The sequence below is a fragment of the Chironomus tepperi genome, unplaced genomic scaffold, assembly GCF_022539635.2.
Source record: "Chironomus tepperi strain 1889 unplaced genomic scaffold, CSIRO-AGI_Ctep_v1 contig_128, whole genome shotgun sequence".
In the NCBI taxonomy this organism is placed as follows: Eukaryota; Metazoa; Arthropoda; class Insecta; order Diptera; family Chironomidae; genus Chironomus; species Chironomus tepperi.
The window spans coordinates 741,725-766,877 of record NW_027226250.1 but is presented as its reverse complement, the minus strand read 5'-3'; the positions used below and the strand labels follow the sequence as shown (position 1 = coordinate 766,877).

Sequence of the window (25,153 nt, the reverse complement as noted above, 5' to 3'; positions counted from 1 at the left end):
CGAGCTCTCAACAGAATTAAACCAAATTGGAATGGTTCAGAGCTCGAAGTCGACTTGAACTTTAAATGGAGTCGAGTCGATTGTTCCTTACAAAATTCTAGTTAACATCTTTTTCAACTAGGATTCGACAATTGCATGCAAGTATGCGCATATTGGTTGCAAGTCTTGCATACAAGTGCTACAATTTTATGTAAATTTGAATTGCATGCAAGTATGCGCATATTGTTTGCAAGTCTTGCATGCAAGTGCTACAATTTCATGTAAATTCAAATAACATTGTATGCAAGACTTGCAAATTGTATGCGCATACTTGCATGCAATTGTCGAACCCTAAGTTCAAGTATAATCCACCCCCGAGTGTCCTCCATTGGTCGACCATAGGTCTAGTTATTGACTAGACATAATGTCAAGTTGTCCATTCGGGATCAAAAAGAGGTTTTAGTCTTAAAACCGTATTTGCGATCTTTAGATGCAACCTCACTTGAGACTTATAATTGATGTCATTTAAACACGTAAGCATAATGAACTTGAAAGCAGCACTGATTTTTGAAAATAAAATTTGCCTGCAGAAATAAATAAACTCTTGATGATTTGGTCGAAAACTTTTTTGTTTTTTAAAAAAAACCTATACATAAGAAATGATTCAAAAGAAAAGATTAAGAAAATTTCACACAAATTAAACACAACAACTTTGTATACCCTTTCATTCATAAAGAAAAACATTATAATGCTTACAAAACTAACTAAAAAAATAATTAATGTTAGAAATAAACAAAAAAAGATGATGAAAAATAAATTGAATATGAGTATAAAAAAAGGAACATTTGACGTTGTTTTATTGGATATAATGCGACTTTTGCTTTGCAGAATTGTAATTTTATTGTAATTTCAGATGTTGCCAAAGAGATTGCAAGTAAGTAAATATACACAATTTATTATAAGAGGTATTTAAATGACTTACTCACTAACTTCGCAGACCATGCAGATCAATTGTGATCTACATATAGTCTCACTTAGTTTGCGTCAGAAGATGATTCTATCGCTATTTAAATGACAATCTACAGAAATCATATTGGATTTTAACAATTAAGCAGTCAAGTGACTTGCTGGTCAAGTGCATGCGCTTGTTTCAAATTTGGTATGGATAATCAAAGATCCTCAAATCGAATCCATCCATTTCAAATTTGTTCTTTTTCAGAATTTTAGATACTTCAACTGCTTAATGTTATGTTCCCAAACAAACCTTAATTGAGAGCTCTGGTAACGTTGGATTGTAACGAGTCAGAAACTTGAAGTGAAGCGAGAGACAAAAGGGGACCTAACTATTTGAATATTGTTACCGCACCTGAAAGTTCCATGTCACGTAAATTGTATTGCCCAGTAGTATTAGCAATTAGCAGCCAGTTTTAGACGTCATTTGATAAAAGTCATGGATTACAGTTGATATGTACGACAAGCGAAGTGAGTAAGTAGGCCAGTGGTGACAAATGTGCCGTCAAAAATTTTTGGAAATGTCATGAATAGTATGTCGTGTATGATTTTGATAGAGGTTTATCACCCAATGTGTCAGTCATTTGTAATCTTTAAAGCCACAAAAATCAACAAATAAGTAGCACAATAGACCAGAGTAGACAAAAATTCATTAGAACTAGACATCAACTGAACATTAACTAGTCATCAACTGGTTAAAATGTATTTTTGTCCATTCTCTAGAGATATTACTCATAATGACTGTTTACGTATCCACAACACAGTACATCAAATTATCGTAATATTATTATGCATTAACCGATTAATATCCCTTCTGAAAATATATAGCACATAATAATTTTATGGATACATGTTCAATTAATTTAAATATTCACATTTTAAGCACGAAGCTTCAACAAGTATTAAGTGATATTAAAGCATGTTTATCGAACAAAGAACTGACATCCGACACAAAAAAAGCTGTAAAAAGTCACAATGAACAAAAAATTTCCCTTTCTGCCTATATTTCTCCTTCGAATGACAAAGAAAAATTATCCGTCTTTGTTCAAAAAATTTGTTGAAATCAGACATAAGTATCAGGCATGCATGAGACATGAGTAGTTTTATATATTATGGAAAAAGTGACTTAAAACAAGAAACGATGGCAAGAAGTAAGAAAATTGAACCACACTGTAAATACTTTCCAATGTTTTGACATCATGCTTGCCTGTTATTGTTCGTTTTCAGCGTTTTTACTTGTTCGTATGGCCTGAAGCATGTACATTCGTGAATGCAACTTAAAGAATAAGCTGCTATTTCTTCTTTTTTTGTTCGCTTGATGTTTTCTGAGGAATAAGAAGAAATATCTAGTTTTTAAAAATAAAATTAAAGTTTCACTTCCAACTTAATCCTATTATACAGCTTACCAACATTTTCTGAGGTATTATTACTCGATATTCTGTTGATTTTTTTTTTAACAGGATTTATTTCTCATAGGGATTTAAAAGTCTTTGCTCTACAAATCAAATTAATGTATAGAAGGGAGGATTTCTTAAAAATACAGCAATGAAACAAAGGAAATGATCAGGAAAACATGAATGTCTGAAGCATTGGATGTATGAACAAACAAATTTGTTTTAACTTTATAGTTTCTCCTTCACACTGCGACATTCTCTATCATCATAAATCTACATAAAAAGCCATTAGAAATTGCTTAGATGCGAGGATTTAGATTTGCAAAGTTTGAGAGTTATACAAAGAATTCAAATTCTTAATCAAATCCGTATTAGGAGAACATGAATGTATGGCTGTTCTTTTTAGGATTTACAATTCTTTCTTTCCAAACTCCACTCTCTATTTCTGTGAGATGTGCTTCGTTTTCTATCCATGTATACAATTTTTCTAATACTTTTTGAGATGTATTGTTGCATCGCTATATCCACGGTGTATTAATGCTCTCTACACACATCCAATGTTTATTGTATATTTATATTCACGACTTTTTTTTATGTTTTTCTTTTAGATTATACATCCACAATGTGAAAAACAGCTGTTTTCATGTAAACGTAAGCGTAGCCATGTGCTCACTGTGCGTTTTATTTTTATTTCGACGATGTTTTTCTAATGCGTTCTATTAGAGTCTCATGAAATGGAAGTTGTACAATTCCACATTTCGCATCACGTAAAAGTAATCTCAAATGTACATTATGTATGTGTGCATTTATATATATAACATCTCTTTTTCTTCCGCATATAGAAAAATCATGTAGTTCAATGTCCTTTTTGCTAGAAAACTCTACTCAATGCATGGAGAACCTTACTATCGTTCATATATGAATTGCAGTGCACTTTCTTTCTCTTCTGACTGGTATTGCAATTGAGTATGCAACTTTGTCATCTATGGAACTTTAAATTAATTTTGTCATATTTCATTCATGAATATAATGTGTCATGCTGACTGATTGCTGTGTCCAAAAACACATCACACTTTGTATTTTTGTGTCTATGTTTTTTTGATGCTGCTGCTCATTTCGTGGTGTTTTACGCTCATTTTTTCTAATTTTCTTTTATGTATTTTCGTACGTGTATTAGAAATAGCAGCAAAGGCAAAATGTGCAGAAATGAAAAACATATCTAACTTTAAATGTTATGAAGCTCTATTATAAAATATTAGAAAAAATATACGTCAAAAGAGAAATAAGAAGAAAACTGGTTATGCAGTTTTAATCATGCTCGCGACTTAGTGCATGCCATGTGCATATGAATATTTTTGCAGCTTATTTGAGATTTTGCTATTTTTTTTTATTAGAAATTTTTTTTAGAGACAAACAAGCATGGATGTCAGCAATAGAGTAACCTAACCTGTTATTTTGTTAGAGCTGCATAAAATTGGTGAAAGTAAAATTATTGATAAATTTAAATTTTTGTAAGCTAAAAGCATCAGAAACTGCAGGTTCCCAAGGGAAGAGTCCTTGATTAAAAAATTGAAAATCCAATTCATATTACAGCATTTGGAATTTATATGCCCAATAAGTGAATAAATATTATTTATAACTAGAAGTATTTAAATGGGAATATAAGGTATCATACTGGATTGTTTATTTTTCGCATTGTGATCCATGACCTCGCATAGATTTCTCCTAAAGCTCTAACGCTGGTTTCCACTTGCAAATTGAAGCAAGAAACATCAAATCTTGACAAATCGCACGACTTGAATAATTATTAAGTTTCCCAACTCGAAGGCTTTGTCAAACCACAAACCACATTAATAAAAATATTTCAAACATAGTGCGCGATACCACGTTGTGAATAGTTTTATACATAATGCGCATAATTATCACGTTGAGAATTCTTACATAACACGCATCTAATCTACGTGAAGATAATATTTCACATTGCAAAAGTAGGTCTTATCCAAGTAGGCTACAATATTTTAGAATTAGTCATTAGGGGCCATTCAATTATTAGGTTATACAGAAATGAATATTCCAATTGAAAAAAAAATTGTTTTTTCTTAAACTGTTACAAATATCTCATTTTCTAACACGAATATTTTGAGTTTCTTTATGTGTAGAATTCTGATTTTGTATGGAGTCGAGTTATCATGAGTCGAATTTTCTGAATATGTATATCAACATTACATATTACTTTGTCGCTAGTCCTATTCAAAATCAACAAAGATATGTTGCGTTGTGAGAGGCGGACAACTCATGAGACAAAATTTGTCATTTTTGTGTCACTTGAGACATAGGTTGTCCGCACAACATGTTGTGTAACCTTGTGTTTTTGGAAACTTTCAAAAATTTCAAGATATTCCCTAAAGCTGATGTAGATAATTTAAATTAGAGTATAATCCACATTAGTGTCCGGATATGTTTTGCTCAAATTTCAAATTTAATTAAGATTTGATTTCTTTTTAAACCCCTACGTAACCAAATCTCGACCTACCCGCCTCAGAGCGATACGCAATAAGTAAATGACCCTTTAGTACATTTAGTAAATAAACTCAAAAGACCTTCTAATACTGAAAATTGATAACAAAAGCTGAAATAAAGAAACAAAAATCAAGACATTTATGTGATAGTTTTTAATGATATTAAATCATTTTGCTTTATTATTATCGTCATGCTTTCAAGATTTCTTTTTTTTTTATAATTTTTAAATCAAAATTTTCTTCATTTTAAAATGACATGACATAATATTTTTTATCCAAGAGAATTTTTAAGATTGCTAACAAAAAACTTAATGATTATAGTATAAATGTATGTGGACATAAATGTATATATAAAGGAGAGTAAAGCAAATTTTTTATCATTTTAATCATTTTTTTCCCTTTTTTTTATTTGCGATGATGTGAAAAATTATTATTGCTAACGAACTTTCCATCCAGTTAGGTAATAAAAAATAATTCAGAAGAAAATTTCGATATTTTTAAAATAAACTAGTCGACTGACTTAACAGAAGTACACAATCATAAAATATGCAATTATCTTGAAGAGATAAGAGTTAATAAGGTATGATCATCTACATTTTGAGAAATCAGTCCATTAATTTTTCAGTTTATATAGCTAATCAAAATATTGTTTAAATTTAAATAAGAATTTTTTGTTGTTCCTCATACTTTCATAAAATGGCATAGAAGCATTGTACACGCAGTAATTTTTTTGTTGCCATTAAAACATAAAAAAGTTTAGTTTTTGATTTTTTTAACTAATAAATATATAAAAGAAAACGGGATAAAGGAGATGAAATTGTATTATTTTTTGTTTAATTCAAAACGATACGAATGAAAATTCTTTAAGGATTCATCAAGCAAAAAGCAATGTAACAATTCATTATGTTCTTCCAAAGGACTCAAATGATTAAAATTTAATTCAATCATTTCAGACTCTGGTTATTCTTTACAAGATCACTTAACATGCCATCATTTATTATATTATTATCATGCCTGTATATGATCTTTTACATCGCATATTAATTTTTAAATGTGCTTATTTACACAATTTCCTTTTATTTTGACATTAGAATTGGTTTTTTACTGAGATTTCTCAAAACTTCCAATTTTTGGAATTACGAAAAATCGTTAACATTTTTTTTCATCCTCAAATGTACTCATGCATTTTAGTAGTAAGGATATAAATAAGATTGTTCATACAACTGAAAAACTACTCGAGAATTGGGTATTTTTTAAAAATATAAACAAATTTTGTTATCGAGGAATTTGAGGCATTTAAATTTGCTCGCGAAATGTCCGAGATTCCTTTTTGAAGAAAAAAAATGGAAGATTTGAAAAAGCCAAACTTTTTCATGTTTCAGATGTATAAGCTTACAAGGATTTTTTTTTTTATTTTTCATTTTTTTGTTTTCTTTTTTTCTTTTGTGTGTTTCCTGTTGCAAATTGTATAAAAAATGTTTCTTTTTATATCCATTATAGTAACTTGTAAAAGAGCGCAAATATTTATTCAATAACTTTTAACACTTTTCCGATGGCGATTGTTTTGTCTGCAATAAAAAATTCATCATTCAATTATTAAATTCTTTATGAGAAAAAAAAGCCATTCTTTCTTACTTTCGTCACGCAATGTAAATCGACCCATTTGTGGGAAGAGCTTAAATTGTTCTAAGCAAATCATACCCGAACATTCAATTCTCATGATTGCAACTTGATCTTGTTTTACAAATCTTGGTCGTGTTTTCGATTTGTCACCAGATTTTTTATCTACTAAACAAATAAGGGCCTGTTTGGATGCAAAAAAAAGATATATCATGTTAGACACAAGTCACAATTTCTATCAACGATTTAAACTTACTTTAACAGTTACTTCTTCAGCTGCGCAATGAATGTGCATGACGGCTGAGTATCCTGCACAGATAATTGATTTATGCTCTAAAATAACTACTTGGGCATCGAAAATTTTGCCTGTTTTGATTGGGTTGGAAGCATCGCATAAAACAAAACCAGGAGAAACATCTTCTTCCTCGATACCCTAAACAGAAATTAATTACAATTATTAATGAATATTTCTTTGTTACAAAATCATGTTTGTTGAACTTACTTTGAGTTTAATTTTTACATTTTCACCAGGACTTACTGATGTAACTTCTTCTTCATCAGACCATAATTGATCGACTGCTACTTGAGTCTATAATAAACAATTATAATGTATCAATTGATTAATCAAAGAATTAATAACAATCAGCAATAAGGTTTACTTACTCGGTTAGGCATTACCAACAAATTTTGTCCTTTCTTCGCTAATCCGCTTTCAACCTTTCCCATTACTACAGTTCCCATGTCCTTATATTTATCGACAATAGGCATAATGAATGGACCGTCGGTTTTGCGATTCATTGAGGGGAGGTCATCAATGAACGGAATGAATGCTGGACCGTCATACCACGGACACATATTTTTGTCAATCGTATCTCGAAGCCCTTGTCCTGTTATTCCTGATACCGGCATAAATGTCAAATCCTTTGCTTTAAATCTATAAAAAATTGCATGACAATAAAAATACTTGCTAAGTCTACATGATGAATAGAAAAGGCTTACCCAAGTTTTTTAAGATATGGTAAAATTTTATCTTTACATTCGTTGTAGCGCACTTCTTCCCAGTTAACTGTTGGGTCATCCATTTTATTGACTAAAACTACCAAGTGTTTGACGCCGGCTGTTTTTGCCAACATAGCATGCTCGCGAGTTTGACCTCCTCTATCAAATCCTGTTTCAAACTCTCCTTTTCGGGCGGAAATAACCTTTAGTTACACAATAGAAAGAATATTTTAATTAACCGTGAATATGAATATGTAAATTATTTGTATACTTACCAAAACTGCTAGATCAGCTTGAGCAGCACCACCAATCATATTAGGAACGAAGCTCTTGTGTCCGGGAGCATCAAGGATGGTAAAGTGCTTTTTATCAGTCTCAAAGAATGCTCGACCAACTTCGACAGTTTTGCCTTTATCTCGCTCTATCATCGTAATTGTACGTGATAATTAATTATATAATTCATACTGTGAGTAGTAATTGTAGAGTAGTTTACCTTCTTGATTTGTATCCAAAGCCCACGAGAGATACCAACTTTCTCTAGATTTCTCGCGAGCTTCCCGTTCATATTTTTCTAATGTACGTTTGTCGACCATGCCCGTGAGAGACATAATTTGACCTCCAATCGTAGACTTTCCAGCATCTACATAAATATTTTTTTGAATAATTTTTTTTATGACTCAGAAAAGAATAAAAAGTTTTTGCAACAACATACCAACATGTCCAATAAAAACAACATTTACATGCTCCTTCTTGCTACAGCTTTCCTCCACTTTCGGTGGTTTTCTTTTAGTTGATGGTTTTGGTAAAGGATCGTCTTCTGTCTCCATGTCCTGCTTTAGAGAATTATTTATGAGAATCGGAAGAAATTTATAGATAAAAAAGAAAAGTTAGTTAGTTTTATAGTTTTTAAGAAGCATAAAAGACATTTTAAATAGCATTAAACTTTGCTTACATCGTCCTCACCATCTGGAGTCAAAATCGTTTCCTCTTCGTCCCAAGTATCGAGTGGCTCATTTTCAGCAACTATTGTTAATTAAAAGAGAATTTTTTATGTTAAAACTTGAACATAATCTCATGATTTTTAAGATTTTTTCTTTCGACGATGAAATAGGTCAAAAATTTCTTTTTTAGAGGTACATTATTTCTCTGAGACATTTGATGTGGCAATTTTTTTATTGCGTGATTAAATTCATTTTACACTCTTTCTACTACATACCATTTCCATTATTCTCTGGTGTTTCAACAGGCTTACTTTGGACTGAAGGTGGTGGATCTTCAATACTTGTTTCTATATCTTTTGGTGCCGAAACAACGAAGCTTGGAACAAATTCTACAGCATTAACATTTAAAGTTGAAAATTGTGAACCAATTTTGTGGATTTCCTGATCGTTTTCCATTTTCACTATTGATAAACTGTATTGACGTTATCTATTAAGCGACTGGAAAAACAAAGGAAAAACCTTCACTGTAAGGAAAGCAAAGTTAAATTAAAAAATTTATTTTAATCACAAAAAATGTGTTTCTTTGAACTTTCTTAAGTCTTGCATACCCCTTAGAACGATTCTGCGTCTATGCTGCCAATTTTTAGAACATTTATAGCTTTAATTAATCTTTCTTACTATGATACATAGACTACTTAGTTTTTTATGATAAAATCTTGTTAAATCAAGCCAATTTGATGTAAATAATTAACAAAAGTTTGGTCCCGAGTGACACAACGGCATTATGAGGTAGCTTCATTTTGAAAGTTTGTGACATAAAATTTTATGTTGCTCGGGATTAAGTAATTTTCCCACGGATATTGAGGGGCATTAATTTGCAAACTTAAAAAGCGAGAAGTGAAAAAGTTAAAAAAATTAATTTCATTAGTTATCAAACAACAGTAAACACTGAGTGTAATTAAATAGAATTTTTAACATAATCACCTGTATAATGTCATATTCTGCACGCGGCCCACCCAAGATTGAAGGAATGATTTCATTAAAAGTAAGAAATGCACATTTTTCCTCCATTTTTTATTTTTTTTTATTATTTTTAAACTTTTTAAATTAGGTTGATAATTTGACTTATCGCACTACACCTGAGGATCTTAGACGAGTCTTTGAACGATGTGGTTCAGTCGGTGACATATACATTCCCAGAGACCGGTAAGTATTTTGCATATAAAAAGTGTTTTTAAAAAATATGAGACCCCCCAATAAAACATTTTTATAATCCGCTTGTTTTAGTCATACTCGTGAAAGTCGAGGTTTTGCTTTCGTTCGATTCTATGAAAAACGTGACGCAGAGGAAGCCCTCCAAGAAATGGATGGACGAGTTCTTGATGGAAGGGAGTTGAGGTATATAAACTTTTTTGTTCCCTAATTTACATAAATTTTAAGCGTTATTTGATTTCTACAGAGTACAAATGGCAAGATACGGAAGACCAACATCTCCACAAAGAAGACGTTATGACCGTCGTCGTAGGTGAGTAATTCGTTTAAGGAAATCTTGTTTGTTGACTTGAAAATGATTTATAAGAAGACACTTGAGTATCTTCCCACATATATTTTTTGTCCATTGTTCATGTGTCTTCCCGACGCGTCGCGATGTTAATGTGATTTTGTTGAATTTTAAAATTACATATCTTTGACAAACTAATTCGTTTTAAAAACTTAAGCTGATCACTAATTCTATTTCATCTTTCAACAGATCTCGATCAAGGGGAGATCGCCGAAGACGCTCACCTTCCTACGAAAAACGTCGCCGTGACAGATCACGCTCCCGTGACAACAAACGACGATCAGACAGCCACTCAAGAAGCCGTAGTGCAAGCAAGTCTTCTCGTGAGCATTCCCCAGTTCGCAGAAACCGCAGTCAAAGTCGTGAATAAACGGCCTACTGGAGCAGCTTTTTTTGAACAAATCAACAAAACAATGCTTGAAAAATGAATATGCGTTTAATGAAAGAAAAGGTACAATCGTATTTCAATTAATTTCTTTTTTTTTTATCAATCAACCCTTATTTCAATATTATACTACTATATAAAAGATGTCGAGTAATATTGATGGTAGAAATATGATACTTGATAAAATTTATTTAGATAATAATTAAGCACTTTTTCAAATAATATTTTCTGAATGTCACTTAACAACTCTCTAAATGTAATTCAACTTTAAAAAAACCAAAAGAATTAAATTTCTTTTAATTAAACAATCAATATTGGATAAATAATTATGATGATCAAGCCACAAGGAATATGTTTTTTTATGTAATTTAGTTAAAGAATAGAGAAAGTTGTGCTTTTTCAAAATACTTTTTTCATACCTCTTCTATATCCCATTAAGACAATTGTGTAACTTTAGAATTAATGCAGCATAAAACAAAACTTCCTTTTAAAAAAATTCTTTATTTTCGCCTATCTTCTCTTTACTATGATTAGATGACACATAAATTTTAATACTTAAGAATACAAAACAGAATATATATACCTACCCATTATGAAATCAATTTTGAAAGAATAAAAAATAATATTCTACTTTTACATACATACAGGAAGTTGCCGATATTTTGGCGGTGAATAAATGTCCTGTTTCGTGTTGTTGAAGAGTACAAAAGCATGCTGATTCCAGTACATATGCTGCTACTGCTGTTAAACTGTGGAGACAATTTTCTCTTAAGCTGATAGCTTGCTGTACAGTTGCAGTCGCAGTACATGATGTGGTGGTGAATTTTTTGGGATAATGGCTGATGATTGGAAGTGGGGGAGAGAGAGAGAGATAGGAGAATGGATATCGGTGTTGTTTTTGGAAGTAATCGGATTTTTGCCGTTACCTGTGTTTTGCTGTAGAAAAAAAAAGTGTTCCCGTGCTGAAAAAAAAAGTCTTCGCTGTTGGTGCTGTCTCATACTAACAAGTCATTTGTTCTTTATTATTTTACACTCATCTTATTTATTGTTTATTTTTTTTGTTTAACGCGACTTTTTCATGCTCATCTCATAATTAATTTCTGTTTCCACAAAATTATGCCCCTAAAAATCTATTTTGGATATCGCTTCAAGAATAATTTTACAGACTAGGAGATAAATACTTGAGGATCAACTGAAGAGCATGTGTCAACAAGGTAAGTAACTTTATAATGCATAAAACTTAATAGTATGAATAAAGCATTCTATGAATTAACTTAAACACTAATAGTTTATTATTGTGAGTTATTTCTATCAAAAGCTTGTTTCAGGACTTTGTGGTCGATTTCTCAATGTAATTGGTGGTAAATTGACATAACCAGAAGAAACAGAACGATAGTCAGATGCCACAGAAGCTGTTTCACTTCTCTGTGATTGTAAATTGAAGTTAAGATTCTCATTATTAGTGGCATTATGACGTTGAATTTGGGCATAAGTAACTCCACCGGGTGAACTCTCAGGTTGTTGTTCAGCACTTTGTGTAATTTGCTGTAGTAATGCTGTGTTAGGAGGAGGATTGTCATCAAGAGGTGGATTAACAGAATCTCCATTTCGATATGTATTCATCTCAATTGGTCTAAAATAAACATAATTATACTAAGTGACAGAATGTATAGCAATTGCTTTACCTGTAAACATCTTCAAGCTCATCGCCATAAAGCATCAAATCACCCACAGCGAACAATAATATTACTTCAAATATTATACCCAAAGTTATAAGCAATGCAGTTACAACATTCATCCAATTCCCAAATAATGGCGATTCGTGTAGGAAACATGTAATTCCATCCGGTGCAAAATACTGACAAGTCTTATCTAGAATCATATACTTGAGTAAATATTATACTTAACACCTCATAAAAGTATCAAACCTGCTATAACACGATATCCCAACTTTCCTGGTATGTAGACTATAATTCCAAGAAGTGCCAGTTCAAAGCCAATTACCAATGATTTATCTTGAGGTAGCACAGCTCTTAAGGATATAATGATCTTTCCGATTAAAGTGGATGCAATAAGAGCAGAAGCTAATACAGCAAGTCCATGAAAGGCTATCCAATATGGTTGACAGTCTGACATGTTGCATGCGCCTTCTGTTGCGATCGTATCTTCCATTGGAAGCATAATATCAGCTCCACAACTACAATTTCCATACATTTTTACATTATTAAGCATTATTTCAGCACCACATCCAGCATGACATGGACTGTAAAAAGTTTGAATTCCATTTTCAGGACAAACAGGCAGGAATGGTGTATTATCAGAGCATAAGCAGGAATGTGCACAGTAAGGTTTGACAATTTTTCCTCTGTATGAACCAGCAAGTGGTGAATGCTCGCATTTTAAGAAGATTGATACTGGAATTAAAGGAACATGGTTAGGTGCTGTCTAGATGGAACAAGAATATTGCTGCTCACCAATAAAGAAGATGACCACAAGACTGAAATGACAGAGTTTTGAATTAGAATATAAAATGTATGGAGCAAACAAATTTTATATGCAGTACATACCTACATGCAAATATATTCCATGTTACAATTTTTCTAAAAAAGAGAGAATAATAGTAGATTTATCTATACATCTCAGCCAATTTTTCAATTTATTTAATTGAAGTAACGCATCAGAATCGTTCCTCTCTTTGATACAGCTTAGTATAAAAAGTGGAATCAAAATTAAAGCTTGGCTTACCTGCTACTCGGATTGGCTTTTGCAATAACTAGACCTAAAAAAGAGTTAATTAGGAAATAATTAAAAGTTCCATTGAATGGACATTATTAATGAAGGTACCTGATACAAGAATTGACAGCGCCAACATTGGGGGTTTCATTAAATTCACAACAAGCTGTGAAGTCCATTCATTATTTAATCCATCCGCTTCACTTGTCGGAATAAAGAATCTTGATTGTAAGTAATTTGTCTCGTGTCTAAAGAAATTTATCAATCCTGTCTGTACAAAAACTGCAGCAAAAATATTAAAAATGACAATTTTGTTTGTGAATACTCGGGCTACTGATGGAAAGAAGTCTACATCAGCTAGGAATTTCACATTCGATAGTGTAGCATGTGCTGAGTTTGTAGAACTTTCTAGAATATTATTGGCTGCTTGTCTCACTACAGTACTTAATAGTCTTTTTGGGAACATCACTGCCAAAAATCCAATAATGAATAAAATTGGCGCCAAAATGACCCATCCTAAGAACCAGCCAAATGGAGTCCAACCGACTATTAATGATACTAAAGATCCAAGTTGTGTTCCCCAGAATTTAGCAGCAAGTGCGGCTGCAATAAGACCTGGTGATTCATGTTCATGAACATTGTCATCTAAATAACTGAATCCAAGTGTATAGAATGCTATGATCCCTAGTCCAATTCCAAATTGTAATACAAACAACAGAATTAATGTTGTTGAGCTATGTAAATCACTGACTGTCAAATTTTCCATTTTCTGTCGAACACACAACATTGAAAGTTCGATTGCGCCAATTGTGTTGTTATCATCGGAACTGAATTTATAAAGAGAATGTAAGATTATCAAACGCACGTGTATGTTAAAGAGCAGTGGTGGGCAACCTGTGTGCCGGTAAAAATGCCATGAACCGTATGCCGTGTGCGGTTTCAATCAAGGCATAACAGGTTGCCCACCACTGTTATTAAATGTTCCTTACTGATGGACAAGAGTTGGGATTATAATCAAAATACACATAAACGACTGAATCATGAAAAGTCCACCCAACCATCCTGTACGGTGAATCCTGTTACCCCAATAAGCAACAAAAATTGCAAAAAATCCTTGACAAATTCCACTTGTGACTATCAACCAATCTAAAAACAAAAATATTTTTAGACAAGCATGCTTTTTTTTATCATAGCTCACTAACACATTCAACATACCAATGATTCTTGGATCATAGTCATGAGTCAACGCTGATTGTTTAGCAGATATTCGAAAATATGACTCAATTGCTCCTTGAATTATTCCACATAGCACTAAGATGATTGTGAATGTCCTCTTATTTCCCATTTTCTGACATTTTGGGGAATTGCAACAACCCAAAGCTATAATGCCGCAGTCAATAGAATCTACCAAAAAAGTATGATTTCATTTTTGTAGAGTAAATAGAACTTTATCAAACATCAAGTGTACCTTCAGTAATGTTATTAGCATTAGCTTCTAATGCTGGCTGTCTTCGCGAATCTGAGCGATAAAGTGAAGATGGCCGGATCATTTTACAATGAAAATTCACTTCCTTTTACGAAAATTTCAACTTTTGTTAATTAAATTAATTTAAATTATGAAATGGCTGAAGGAAAAGTTGTGCTGTATGTCTTGACACTTTCATAGCCACCACCTAACTGTTATTATAATAGAATTTCATATTTATCGTTCCTTATCTTCGATAAGATACCATAACGCTGCCTTATCATCCTACATTTCATAGTGATTTTATAGACAGCAACAAGCTATACGATCATTAATATGTGTGCACACGTTTATCAGTGAAAATTTTTTCCTTTTTTTTAATTTCTGAAGATTGACATTAATCAGTTACTCTCTCAAGTTGACTTCAAAAGTCAGTTTTGTGTGGACAGTCGGAGTGTATGGACGATTTGTAGAGAAAACTGGAAATAGGTTCTGATTTAAAATTTTATTAAACAATGACGATAAGAATTATCAGCGAAATTCCTTGCAAGCTTTAATTTTTTGTTTAAAATAAGTGACGTCGCGTAAAATTTTAAAAGAAATGAAAAGGTCATGTTTTGATTACCCTCAATTATCAATTAATGGCTAATACTTATTAAGAAAGATGTGATGGAAATACCGCGGCATGCAGTGTCTAGCTGTACTGAAAGTTTAACGGATTCATATTTAAGTTCATGTGAAGCTTAGTTGCGTGCATCAAAGAATAACTTCGTCCTAGTTCTTGTGGCTGGATGTGAGAGGTGTAGACAATGTTAAATTCCGAGATTACGCTGAATTCTGTTCTGTGATATTTCTTGGGAAATGCGCCGCTATCTCGGCGTATCAATATAAGACGATAAGTTGGCATGCCCGATCGAAACAAATTATTCATGACAGTCATATTGTTGCCATATGGCGTCCAAGTGAGAACTTTCTTGTTAATTACTTCCTTGACAGGGGCGCACGAAGGGCCATTGCCGCGCGGATATTAAGTTTCATGTTAACACCACTTGGAAGTCATATGGCAACCAATTGTCTGCCATTATTAATTTGTGTCGATCGGAAACGCGGCATCGTGACAGCTGATTTCGATTAAGGGTTCACGATGCAGATACCAAGATCGAGATTTCCGAGAATTTCGAGAATTTGTCGATCGACTTCCGGAAACCTTCAATTCGATCCATTCCGACGTTAAAAAATGCTGCTCACTGCATTGTGCCGCTCGGTTTCATTTCCCTATTTATATGAACTACGCAAGAATCTTCAATATAATTAATCCAGACGAGCGAAGCTCAAGCATGACTATTAAATGATAGAACGAGTCAATTGTTCACTAATCTGTAGAAAACTGCAGTTTATTCTATTTTTGTTTTAAATATTTAAGTCTTATTATTATTAAACTCTACTGGAACTTAGAGATTATAATGTAGTAAAAAATGCCTTTCCGTCTAGTTTGTTTCTATTAAGCATAACTGATCATCAGTAGTCAGTTTTGTAAACAAAATAAATCAAAATATGGATTTGACTAGCAAGATAACATGTGTAATACCTAATTGGAAAGGCAATTGAACTTACAAACATTTCGGATCATGACCCAATGAAGCATTCCTAATACAAAAGTGTGTATTGAGAATCGTAAACATTTTCAAGAGTCATGCTTACTGATATGAATTGTATCAGTATTTAAACCCTAAAATGAAACAGTAATCAAGGCCACGATAATCAATGTAAGAAGTATTGTAAACGATAAGGAACACAAAGATGATAAAATACTATTGTAGTATAAGATTCAATAGGTCTAAGATATTTATTTATCAATCGCTGATAATTCTTCTGATAGCAAATATAAAATAACATAAATGTTTTGTTTTCGCCACTTCGCTTACAGACTTGAAAGAAAACACATGCAGTTGAATATCAATCCCTAAGTTCAAATCTACTTTCAATTTTTTTTCGTGTCCATAGTTCAAAAATGGCAAAACCAAACACGCTATGTGGGATGTTCAATTGGTATCCCCAGTTCCTGCAACGATTTGCTAATACAAAATCGTTCATAGCAATCTATGGAATACTTGGAATTTTTCAAGCTATGGGATACATCTATCTGGTCATTACACTACCGACGATCGAGAAAAGATTTAAGATTCCAAGTCAAACAACAGGTGAGTTATAAGTACATGCTTCTAGTTCGTGTAACCTTAATATTTTAGATAAGCTAGACAGCTAAATTCAATTAATCACATTTGCAGGTTTAATATTATCCGGGAATGAGATCTCACAAATTTTATTAAGTGTCATATTGGCTTATATTGGAGGCAAAAGCAATCGACCACGTTTTATCGCCATCGGTGTTGTTTTCTGTTCCATTAGTTGCTTTATCCTTGCCATGCCACATTTCCTGTATGGCGCTGGAGATGATGCTCTCAAACTTACTAAGGAATATTTAGACTCATCAAATGTTACAGTAAGTAACAAGCTTATATGATTTATTTCTTTTCAACTTTTGATCTTTAACTTATTGGAATAGATTGATGACTCGGAGAAAATAAAAATGGAACGAAAGTCAAATCGTCTGTGTATAGATGAACCAAGTGAACATCAATGTGATGACGAGATCAAAACTATGCTTCCATTGATTCTTATATTCTTATCTCAATTTGTATTGGGTGTTGGAAATACTTTATTTTATGCATTAGGACAAACATATTTGGATGATGGAGTTACCAAGAAGAAGAATACACCAATCTTGTTGGCATATGCATTCTCATTACGGTAAGTATCAACTTCATAATTATTAGTAATAATCGAGTACATCCACTGATAAATTAACACAATAACTGATAATGAAAATATGTGTTATCTAGTACTTTCGGACCAGCTGTTGGCTTTGTTATTGGATATGCGTGTTTGAAAATATATATTGATCCCACAAAGACACCACTTATAGATTCTACTGATCCTCGATGGATGGTAAATATTATAACATACTTCATAATTTGAAGTCAATGAGATTATAATGGATTTATCTCTTACCATATGTATTTAGGGTGCTTACTGGCTAGGTATGTTGTGATACATTTTATGATTTATGTATGAAGTCATGATTGATATTTTTAATCAGGTTGGGTCTTTATTGGAATTGCATTGATGATCGTTGCTGTGTTAATTGGCTTGTTTCCAAAGGAATTACCAAAGAAATCATCTCCAGATGCAGAAAAGCTAAGGTATGGGAATATAAAGGAAGTAATCACTCATTTTTATCATAAAATTCACTTACTTCCTGCAGAAATTTAGACGAAACCCCAAAGATGATGAAATCAAAAGAAGATCTATTCTCTGAAGACTCGTTGCCACTAAGACATAATCTACCGCATGCGGAACAGTATATAGGAAGCATAAATGACTTTAGAAGTTTAACTGATATTCCTCCAATTGAGACTCTTCCTAAAACCTTAATAAGACTTTTTAAGAATAAGCTTTTAATGTATAATACGTTAAGTGGCATTTTCTACATATTGGGAGCTTCCGCATATTTTACATACATGAGTAAATATCTTGAAGTGCAATTCCATAAAAGTGCTGCTGATGCTACAATTATAACAGGTGAGAAGTCAATGAAACTTGTGCCATTTAAGTGATGTTTGAAATTCTATGAATATTTTTAGGTCCATTTACACTTATGGGAATGGTCATGGGATTCTTAGTATCTGGAATAGTGATAACTAAAGCAAAGCCATCCACATCAAAAATCCTCATGTGGAATGTCATTGTTGGAATTATGTTTATGGTCGGAGAGCTTGTATACTTGTTCCTCACATGTCCAGGTAAGCATATGTTATGATTTATACAAGGTCAACATTTCTTTTGAACTTGAAAATGTGTTTCATTCAGCTTCAATGCAATTATTTTTAATCGTTCAATTGATTAGTGTGTCGATTGCTTTTTCAATTGCTTTCTTATCGCTTCAAATTGCTTCATAATTGCCTTAAATGGAGCTTGTTGATTGTAAACTTACGTTGTTTATTGTAGATGGACAGATTCCATTAAATATTGTAAACAGGCGATTAAACTTGACATCAGCTTGTAATAACGATTGTTACTGTTCCGGAATTCCTTACACACCCGTTTGTTTGGAGGAGACGGGTGATACGTTCTTCAGTCCATGTGTTGCATCATGCAGAATGTATTCGAAACAAAGAAAAGTAAGTTCTAGATTGGAAAATATTCCGATCGGCACATATTGAATGTTGCTACCAAGGCGACGAGGCGGTAGTATACTTAGAACCAAGTGGTATGCTAAAACATGGCCAAATTTGATAATTGTTTGCAAATTTGGTTGTTTTCGGCAAATGATGCAGAATTTCAAAGGCCAAAACCGTTTGCAAATTTGGTTTTTTCCCCTTGTGGCTGTCACATGTTTCAACCGTGTTGTATACAACCGTCTCGACGACGTGGTGGCAACATTACAATGTGTGCCGATCGGGTATACAAGAAATGAAAATACCAATAATAAATTTCTTTTCAGGCATACTATCAATGTGACTGTGCCAAATATCATTTATCATCCTTATCAAGTACTAAAAACCCATTCTTTATGTCAAGTCATTCAACAGATCATTACGAAGTATCAAATATCATTAGTAATTTTAGTACTGCATTTAGAGCTACAACAGAAAGTATTTCATCTGATCTACCAGCAAGCACTTTAGGATTACTTAAGAATAATTTAGAAATAGCTAGTGAAAATGAAGATATAGGAGGTGATGAGGACAGTTTATTTAGTACGCCTGTAAATTATGATTACACTGAAATGGGTTCTAGTGATCGAGCAAGGCGGTCAATACAAGACAAAGAAACAGAAGAGGATAAATATTGGGGTAAAATGACACCAGGAGCATGTGTGAAAGGATGTGCTTTTGGATTTTATGCATTCTCATTAATTTCGTCAATTATAAATTGTTTTGGAACATCCGGACGTATTGGAAACATCTTACTCAATTTCCGTTGTGTATCTATCAAAGATAAGAGTGTAACTCAAGGACTGATTCTTATGCTTGTATCATTATTCGCTCTAATTCCTGGTCCAATTCTCTATGGACGTATTATCGATGAGACATGTATAGTTTGGACTGAACAATGTAGTGGTCGTAAAGGAAATTGTCAACTTTACGATCAGAAATTATTTAGATATTATGTCAACTTGACAGCATTCTTTTTGACATCAATTGGTGTATTCTTTGATGTTCTTGTGTGGAAAAATGGACGACATCTGGATCTCTATACAGAACGTACAGATGAGGAGATGGATGAACAACGAAGGGCTAGAAAAAATATGAAAAATATGACAAAGAAATAAATTAAGCTGTAATTAAATAGAAGAGTGGTGGACAACCTGTGTGGCGTGGCACAAAGAACAAAAAACCGGAAAAATCGATCACATGTCAAAACAGGGGGTCTGGTGCTTCACATTTGCACTTCTACACTTTGTTGTGTATCGGTGAAATTTAGCTTAAGTCAGCCCTAGGGTTTGCCAAAATTGATCTGGTTTCCATTGTTCAAGGTGCGCATACAGCTGCGCAGGCTTGAATAAATGCAAAAAACTGCGCATCTAATCTAATTTAGTTGCGCAGACCTGCGCATCTAATTTTGGCCAACCCTAGTCAGCTTTTATCCACTGGTATATATAGAATTTCTTAAGCCTTTTCCGTTCGTGTCGAGGCTTACCACCAAGGCAGGAACGTGGGATGGGGGCATTAGGAACAACTTAATTAGGGCCCTTCTCTTAAAATTGGAAAACAGTAATTTTGTAACGGTTTTTTTAATTTTTGAAATTTTTTCAGACCGCCCTAGTAAGTTTTTTTGGCTAAACCCCTGCACCAAAGTGTGCCACGACACATAAAAGGTTGCCCACCACTGATTAATAGAAAGATTTATTGTAATTAATTTTTATTGAATCATTTTTTTATTGTGGTTTTTTTTTGTATTTTTGCATTACATTAAAATATATATTTAAAAATGATGACTTAATCTTTCATTCTTTCCTATCTATTCTTGACTTCTTTCACAAAAAAACATCTTTCATTTAATTTTTTTTTCAGCACAGCCCATATTTTTTTAATAAGAACAAAAAAATAATTAATGTAATGAAAAATTTAATTTGATTAACAATGAAGAAAATAAAAAAAAATCGTGTAAACCATAAAAATAGCAATTGGATTCACCAAAATATATGTAGATATAAAATATAAAATTTTTTAATTCTTTGGGAAAGTAAAGAAAATTTTGTTAATTAATTTTTTTTTTTTGCATTTAAGCCAGAAACGCGGAAATATAAAAAAATAAAAAAAAGATTATGACTTCCTCATCATTTTTCAATATTCTTCAGTTAGGTCTAAATTCCTTCAATTTTAAATTTCCATTTTATGTACAATCAAAAAACATGATTATTAATATTATTATATTAATTAATACACTTATGAACAACACTTGCTATTTTACAAGACTTATGTCCTAATAAATTATTAAATCTGTACCGTAACTTAAACATTTTATAGAACTTGTTAAGCGGTGTTTATGAGGTCCTTCAGCTTTCGTACACACTTTCTAGGATTATCCATCAAATTTTTTTTTATCTAATCTCCATCTCTTTTTATAGCAAAAATATCAAGTGCTATATGTATTATGTTAATGCAAATATCGGAATAATTTTGTTTCATCTCTTATTGCAACATCAATATAAATTGCTATATTTTCAAATACTATTTTTGAAAAGGAAATCCTTTTAAATGGATTTTGATGGACGAAACTCATTCAAATCTTTTGATCCTTAACTTTTCATTGTTAAATGTGTTTTAAAGCCATACAAATTTTTTAGATTTTAAAAACCTTACAATTACAAAATGTTTTTGGCTGTTGTAGTGTTTTGTGGATTTTCTAGCAATTGTTCAATTTCCAATAAAACTTGAAAATGCTGACAAAATTGCATAGTCGTTACAAAACCCCGGACATGCTCATTTAGGTGAGCATGCTCATTGTCTGTTAGGGAATTAAGGATCAAAAAATTTCAACGAGTTTCTCTTCAAGGAAATGGATCTGTTATCACATCAAGTGATTATAGTTCTTATAGACATAATTTTAACAGTCCTGAATTATGCACTTCGATATTATAGCACTTCCTACACTAAATTGAAGCGTGTTTTTTAAAGAAACAACATATTTTTCATCATTTGGATAATAATTTATTGGTTATTAATAATTTATGTGTGTGTATATGTGTTTAAAGGGTTTCATGTCTTAATAATTGAGTTGATATAAATATCTCTGTCTATTAAGAAAATACTATGGTTTACATGCTGCATGCTTATAATTTTACATTCTGTTAATTCATCATCATTTAGCCTTTTTATTTATTCGTTATCTTGACAAACAAAAAATTCGTTCATTACACAGTAAAGAAAGCATGTCAACATGTGTTATGTAGACTGTTTTTTGTATCCCAAGCAATACAAAATGAAAAGTTACTTGACGATTAAATGAAAGTTACTTTGATAGTCAAAAAGGTTGTAATAAGACACTCAATAAGAAGGTCATTAAGTTTTGAACAAAAAATGTCGGTCACTGGACGGTTTATTAAAACTCTAATATCCGCATTATTAGCCAATCACTTTTACTTGCCAAATTTTAAGCTCTGTCTTCCTGGACACTACATTATCTCAATCTGAATTGTCTTATGAAAGTCAACTTAACACTTGAATGGCTGATATCGAATAAAGATATGTAACAAACATTTTTATGACTATAATTAATGCCTTTATGAGACAGTTTATTCCTCATTTTGTGTTGCTCGGGGTTGAGTTTGAAAAAAATTAATTTAACTATTGTGTGTGTGTGTATGTGTGTATATGTGAGTGTATTTAAAACAATTGTTTTATGTATGTACAATTATCATGTTTTCCTTCTGCTTATTGAACAGCAAATATCGTTCTTAGTTAAAATCAAAGCAAAAATATTCTCATAAAACTTTATATGTCGTCTCATATTTAAATGCCCACCTTCTATTTAAATATGAATTAGCTTGCTTGCTTCTAGCACGATACTGATCATAATAATGATGTAATCAAAGCTTATCGTTCTCTTTTTTTTGTGTGTGTGTACGAGTTTTGTCAGTTCGCACCCTTTTCCCATAACTTTTTTGCTTCCGTTTACTTTTTAACATATTCGTGATTTTTGTATCATAATATTTATAATTGTTATTATTATTATTATTTGATTTGCATAATCTTCTTATCGTCCATTCTCTTTTTTTTCTATAAAAATATTACTTTTCTTTCGTTTTTTAAACCAGAATAGTGATAATAATTCTCTTTGCAATTTTTTTTTTGTTTAAATAAAGTAGATTTTACAATTATATAATCTCAATCACAATTAATTCGCCGTAATGAACAGTCAACTAAATTTCTGCGCGGCACATTAACTCCTATTCTTCTTCTTTTTTCGCAGCAATAAGCATAAACGTTTTAATGTGTAAGCTTAATGTATTTTATACTCAGTTTTTAGTACTGTATACAATGCAATGCTTGCAGGTTTTTACTTTGCAGAGTTGCTATCATGATTTATTACTTGTTCCTGATCTAGATTCAGCAAATATTGCATGCAATTCGAGTCAGGCTCAAAAAAATTGTTAAATTAGTGCTAACTCATTGTTTTGTTTTTCGGAAAAGTAAATCTAGATCCGGAATGACTAGACAACAACCCTGATAATGTGTTATAGCAGCTAGAATATTTAATACCAAACATCAATCTCCATATGAAGATGGTCTTTTCTTTCTAATCATGGCGAATTTGAGGGTGATTGAATTATTATTATTATTTTTATAACTCTTAGCTCTTCTAAACACTTTTGATCATATCCTAAAAATTTCTTAGAATTCCTAATAACTCATTTATCTAGGATGCTGCCTGATTCTGTGTATTTCCTGTTGGCTGAGTAGCTTGCGGCTGTGAAGGTGTAATAATTTGTTGAGGCTGTGATGGAGTATTTTGCGAAACGACTGGTGATGCACTTTGTTGCTGCTGCTGTTGAGGAGGTGACGGCACGGCCGTTGTTAATTGTGAGAGTGTCTCTTGACTAGCATTTGCTTTCAATATTGTATTTTCTACTTCCAATTGATTTATGCGATCCATAAGCTCATTGATTTTCTCTTTGAGAACTTCCACTTCCTCACGAACAGCAAACATTAAATGTGACTTGACGAGATCCTAAAAGGAAATTACAAGAAATTAAAATTGATTAGTTAAAAGTTATAAATCAATTAAATAATTATGAAATGTTAATATTCATCATAAAGGAAAATCGACGTATTGCACGAGTTACTGCAATAGAAAATCTAATAGATAATAACAATTAAATTGCAATAAATCTGTCAATAACCCGATCAAACATCAATAAAAAACGATAATAAATATCATTATCATCAAGTCATTAAAATCACCATATTACATTCAATAGATCGTTTATTGCACATCACATACTGAAAAACTCTCATTTTCATCATTCTTGCAGACAGCTGGTTTTGTATCAATCGTTTTGTGATTGATGAAAGACCAAAAAGAAGACGTAAAGAAAACCATCGATCGTGTTGCCATTGCCATATCATTAAAACAAGTTTTCGTTTCTTTCTTAGTTAATAATTATGGCAACATATTGATGGTAGCAACAATAAATAATGCAATAGTGCACCGCAATCATATGAGCGTGCATATAAGTAACTCATGAATTTTCTTTCAGCTTGTTTTACACAGCACAACATCTACATTTTGTCATAGACTGGAAAATTTGTTGTGTTGCTGAGAATTTCGCTCTAAATTAGTCAGAAAAATCACCAACAAAGATTCCATTGTTTAGATATAATTAAATTAATGTTTACAATCATAACTCATCACTTGATGACAAATATTTGTTGATCTAGGTTGATAATAAATAATATCTTTATAGCCTTTATTATTTGATCTGTCACAATACACAACAAAGTCCTAACTAATTATATGCATTCCGGTGTAGAAATTATAGTGAATTTGCAACACCTTACTATGACAAAATACTGTGACTACTCCAGATCTGACTAAAATGAATGAAAAGATTACTATGTGCAAAAACAGAGAAGTTATGAGCATGTTTGTACACATAAAAAAACATAAAAAATGCGATATTTATTTTCACAATACATGCGATGACAATTTTTCGCAGACATGAAAAGTGAAATGAATGAAAAGCAAAAGGAAAGGAAAGAAAGAGCTGAATAAAAAAATCAATTCGAAAGAATTGTGTCACACAATAAATTACAGATTTGTGCTCTTTTTTTACTGACAATGTACATTAAAGCATATTAGAGAGTAAGCGACAGATGTCATTAATTATTGACCATATCGTACCGATTTTACTTGTTTTTTTTCGTGGTGCGCATAGCATAGGAATGTTGTGTACATGAACCTATGTCAATTTTCATAC

General features: G+C 32.1%; 5 protein-coding genes across 8 annotated transcripts in view; 2 read left to right on the top strand and 3 right to left on the bottom strand.

The window, feature by feature from the left end:
* Positions 1 to 5,706: 5,706 nt before the first annotated feature.
* On the bottom strand, positions 5,707 to 9,061 carry eRF3 (eukaryotic translation release factor 3). Of its 2 annotated transcripts, none has more exons than XM_070636409.1 (11): positions 8,739 to 9,061; positions 8,475 to 8,545; positions 8,235 to 8,355; positions 8,016 to 8,162; positions 7,798 to 7,943; positions 7,523 to 7,725; positions 7,187 to 7,457; positions 7,026 to 7,112; positions 6,780 to 6,956; positions 6,539 to 6,707; positions 5,707 to 6,471 (listed from the first exon to the last, which is right to left on the bottom strand). In XM_070636409.1, the coding sequence occupies exons 1-11, from the start codon at positions 8,917 to 8,919 to the stop codon at positions 6,428 to 6,430; spliced, it is 1,617 nt and encodes a 538-aa protein (XP_070492510.1). In that variant the 5' UTR covers positions 8,920 to 9,061; the 3' UTR covers positions 5,707 to 6,427. The 2 variants fall into 2 exon arrangements, with proteins under 2 accessions (XP_070492510.1, XP_070492511.1); XM_070636410.1 differs by having other exon boundaries at positions 8,235 to 8,352.
* A 251-nt stretch (positions 9,062 to 9,312) lies between these two features.
* SC35 (SR family splicing factor SC35) lies at positions 9,313 to 11,688 on the top strand. The gene is made up of 6 exons (XM_070636407.1): positions 9,313 to 9,508; positions 9,575 to 9,669; positions 9,751 to 9,861; positions 9,923 to 9,988; positions 10,214 to 10,475; positions 11,057 to 11,688. Exons 1-5 carry the CDS (start codon positions 9,455 to 9,457, stop codon positions 10,392 to 10,394), a joined length of 507 nt encoding a protein of 168 aa, XP_070492508.1. The 5' UTR covers positions 9,313 to 9,454; the 3' UTR covers positions 10,395 to 10,475; positions 11,057 to 11,688.
* Positions 11,421 to 14,828, bottom strand: Oatp33Eb (Organic anion transporting polypeptide 33Eb). Its single transcript, XM_070636406.1, has 10 exons — positions 14,611 to 14,828; positions 14,358 to 14,546; positions 14,132 to 14,288; positions 13,254 to 13,969; positions 13,155 to 13,188; positions 12,977 to 13,009; positions 12,884 to 12,906; positions 12,338 to 12,823; positions 12,095 to 12,281; positions 11,421 to 12,042 (listed from the first exon to the last, which is right to left on the bottom strand). Exons 1-10 carry the CDS (start codon positions 14,690 to 14,692, stop codon positions 11,721 to 11,723), a joined length of 2,229 nt encoding a protein of 742 aa, XP_070492507.1. The 5' UTR covers positions 14,693 to 14,828; the 3' UTR covers positions 11,421 to 11,720.
* Positions 14,829 to 14,983: 155 nt separating this feature from the next.
* Oatp33Ea (Organic anion transporting polypeptide 33Ea) lies at positions 14,984 to 20,665 on the top strand. Its single transcript, XM_070636429.1, has 11 exons — positions 14,984 to 15,096; positions 16,535 to 16,808; positions 16,896 to 17,110; positions 17,174 to 17,418; positions 17,511 to 17,616; positions 17,693 to 17,708; positions 17,768 to 17,870; positions 17,933 to 18,249; positions 18,312 to 18,470; positions 18,676 to 18,848; positions 19,172 to 20,665. The coding sequence occupies exons 2-11, from the start codon at positions 16,619 to 16,621 to the stop codon at positions 20,000 to 20,002; spliced, it is 2,355 nt and encodes a 784-aa protein (XP_070492530.1). The 5' UTR covers positions 14,984 to 15,096; positions 16,535 to 16,618; the 3' UTR covers positions 20,003 to 20,665.
* bun (TSC22 domain family member bunched) overlaps positions 20,586 to 25,153 on the bottom strand; it is a 34,762-nt gene continuing 30,194 nt past the window's right edge. For all 3 annotated transcript variants that reach the window (XM_070636425.1, XM_070636428.1, XM_070636426.1), the window contains one exon: positions 20,586 to 23,904. In XM_070636425.1, the coding sequence (XP_070492526.1) occupies positions 23,593 to 23,904 (312 nt within the window). In that variant the 3' untranslated portion in view covers positions 20,586 to 23,592. The remainder of the gene's footprint in view (positions 23,905 to 25,153) is intronic.

What these genes read in the sequence shown, in the direction of transcription:
- Oatp33Ea (XM_070636429.1), top strand. Translation starts at nt 16,619, where the DNA reads ATGGCAAAACCAAACACGCTATGTGGGATGTTCAATTGGTATCCCCAG. An exon ending in GCATATGCATTCTCATTACG is followed by an intron (nt 17,419 to 17,510) that starts GTAAGTATCAAC and finishes TGTGTTATCTAG; the next exon opens with TACTTTCGGACCAGCTGTTG. An exon ending in TGTATTCGAAACAAAGAAAA is followed by an intron (nt 18,849 to 19,171) that starts GTAAGTTCTAGA and finishes ATTTCTTTTCAG; the next exon opens with GCATACTATCAATGTGACTG.
- Oatp33Eb (XM_070636406.1), bottom strand. Translation starts at nt 14,692, where the DNA reads ATGATCCGGCCATCTTCACTTTATCGCTCAGATTCGCGAAGACAGCCA. An exon ending in CTATGATCCAAGAATCATTG is followed by an intron (nt 14,289 to 14,357) that starts GTATGTTGAATG and finishes TTTTGTTTTTAG; the next exon opens with ATTGGTTGATAGTCACAAGT. An exon ending in GCTGTCAATTCTTGTATCAG is followed by an intron (nt 13,189 to 13,253) that starts GTACCTTCATTA and finishes ACTCTTTTTTAG; the next exon opens with GTCTAGTTATTGCAAAAGCC.
- SC35 (XM_070636407.1), top strand. Translation starts at nt 9,455, where the DNA reads ATGTCATATTCTGCACGCGGCCCACCCAAGATTGAAGGAATGATTTCA. An exon ending in AAGGAATGATTTCATTAAAA is followed by an intron (nt 9,509 to 9,574) that starts GTAAGAAATGCA and finishes TTTTTAAATTAG; the next exon opens with GTTGATAATTTGACTTATCG. An exon ending in ATATACATTCCCAGAGACCG is followed by an intron (nt 9,670 to 9,750) that starts GTAAGTATTTTG and finishes CGCTTGTTTTAG; the next exon opens with TCATACTCGTGAAAGTCGAG.
- eRF3 (XM_070636409.1), bottom strand. Translation starts at nt 8,919, where the DNA reads ATGGAAAACGATCAGGAAATCCACAAAATTGGTTCACAATTTTCAACT. An exon ending in TGTTGGTAATGCCTAACCGA is followed by an intron (nt 7,113 to 7,186) that starts GTAAGTAAACCT and finishes TGTTTATTATAG; the next exon opens with ACTCAAGTAGCAGTCGATCA. An exon ending in CTGAAGAAGTAACTGTTAAA is followed by an intron (nt 6,708 to 6,779) that starts GTAAGTTTAAAT and finishes GCATCCAAACAG; the next exon opens with GCCCTTATTTGTTTAGTAGA.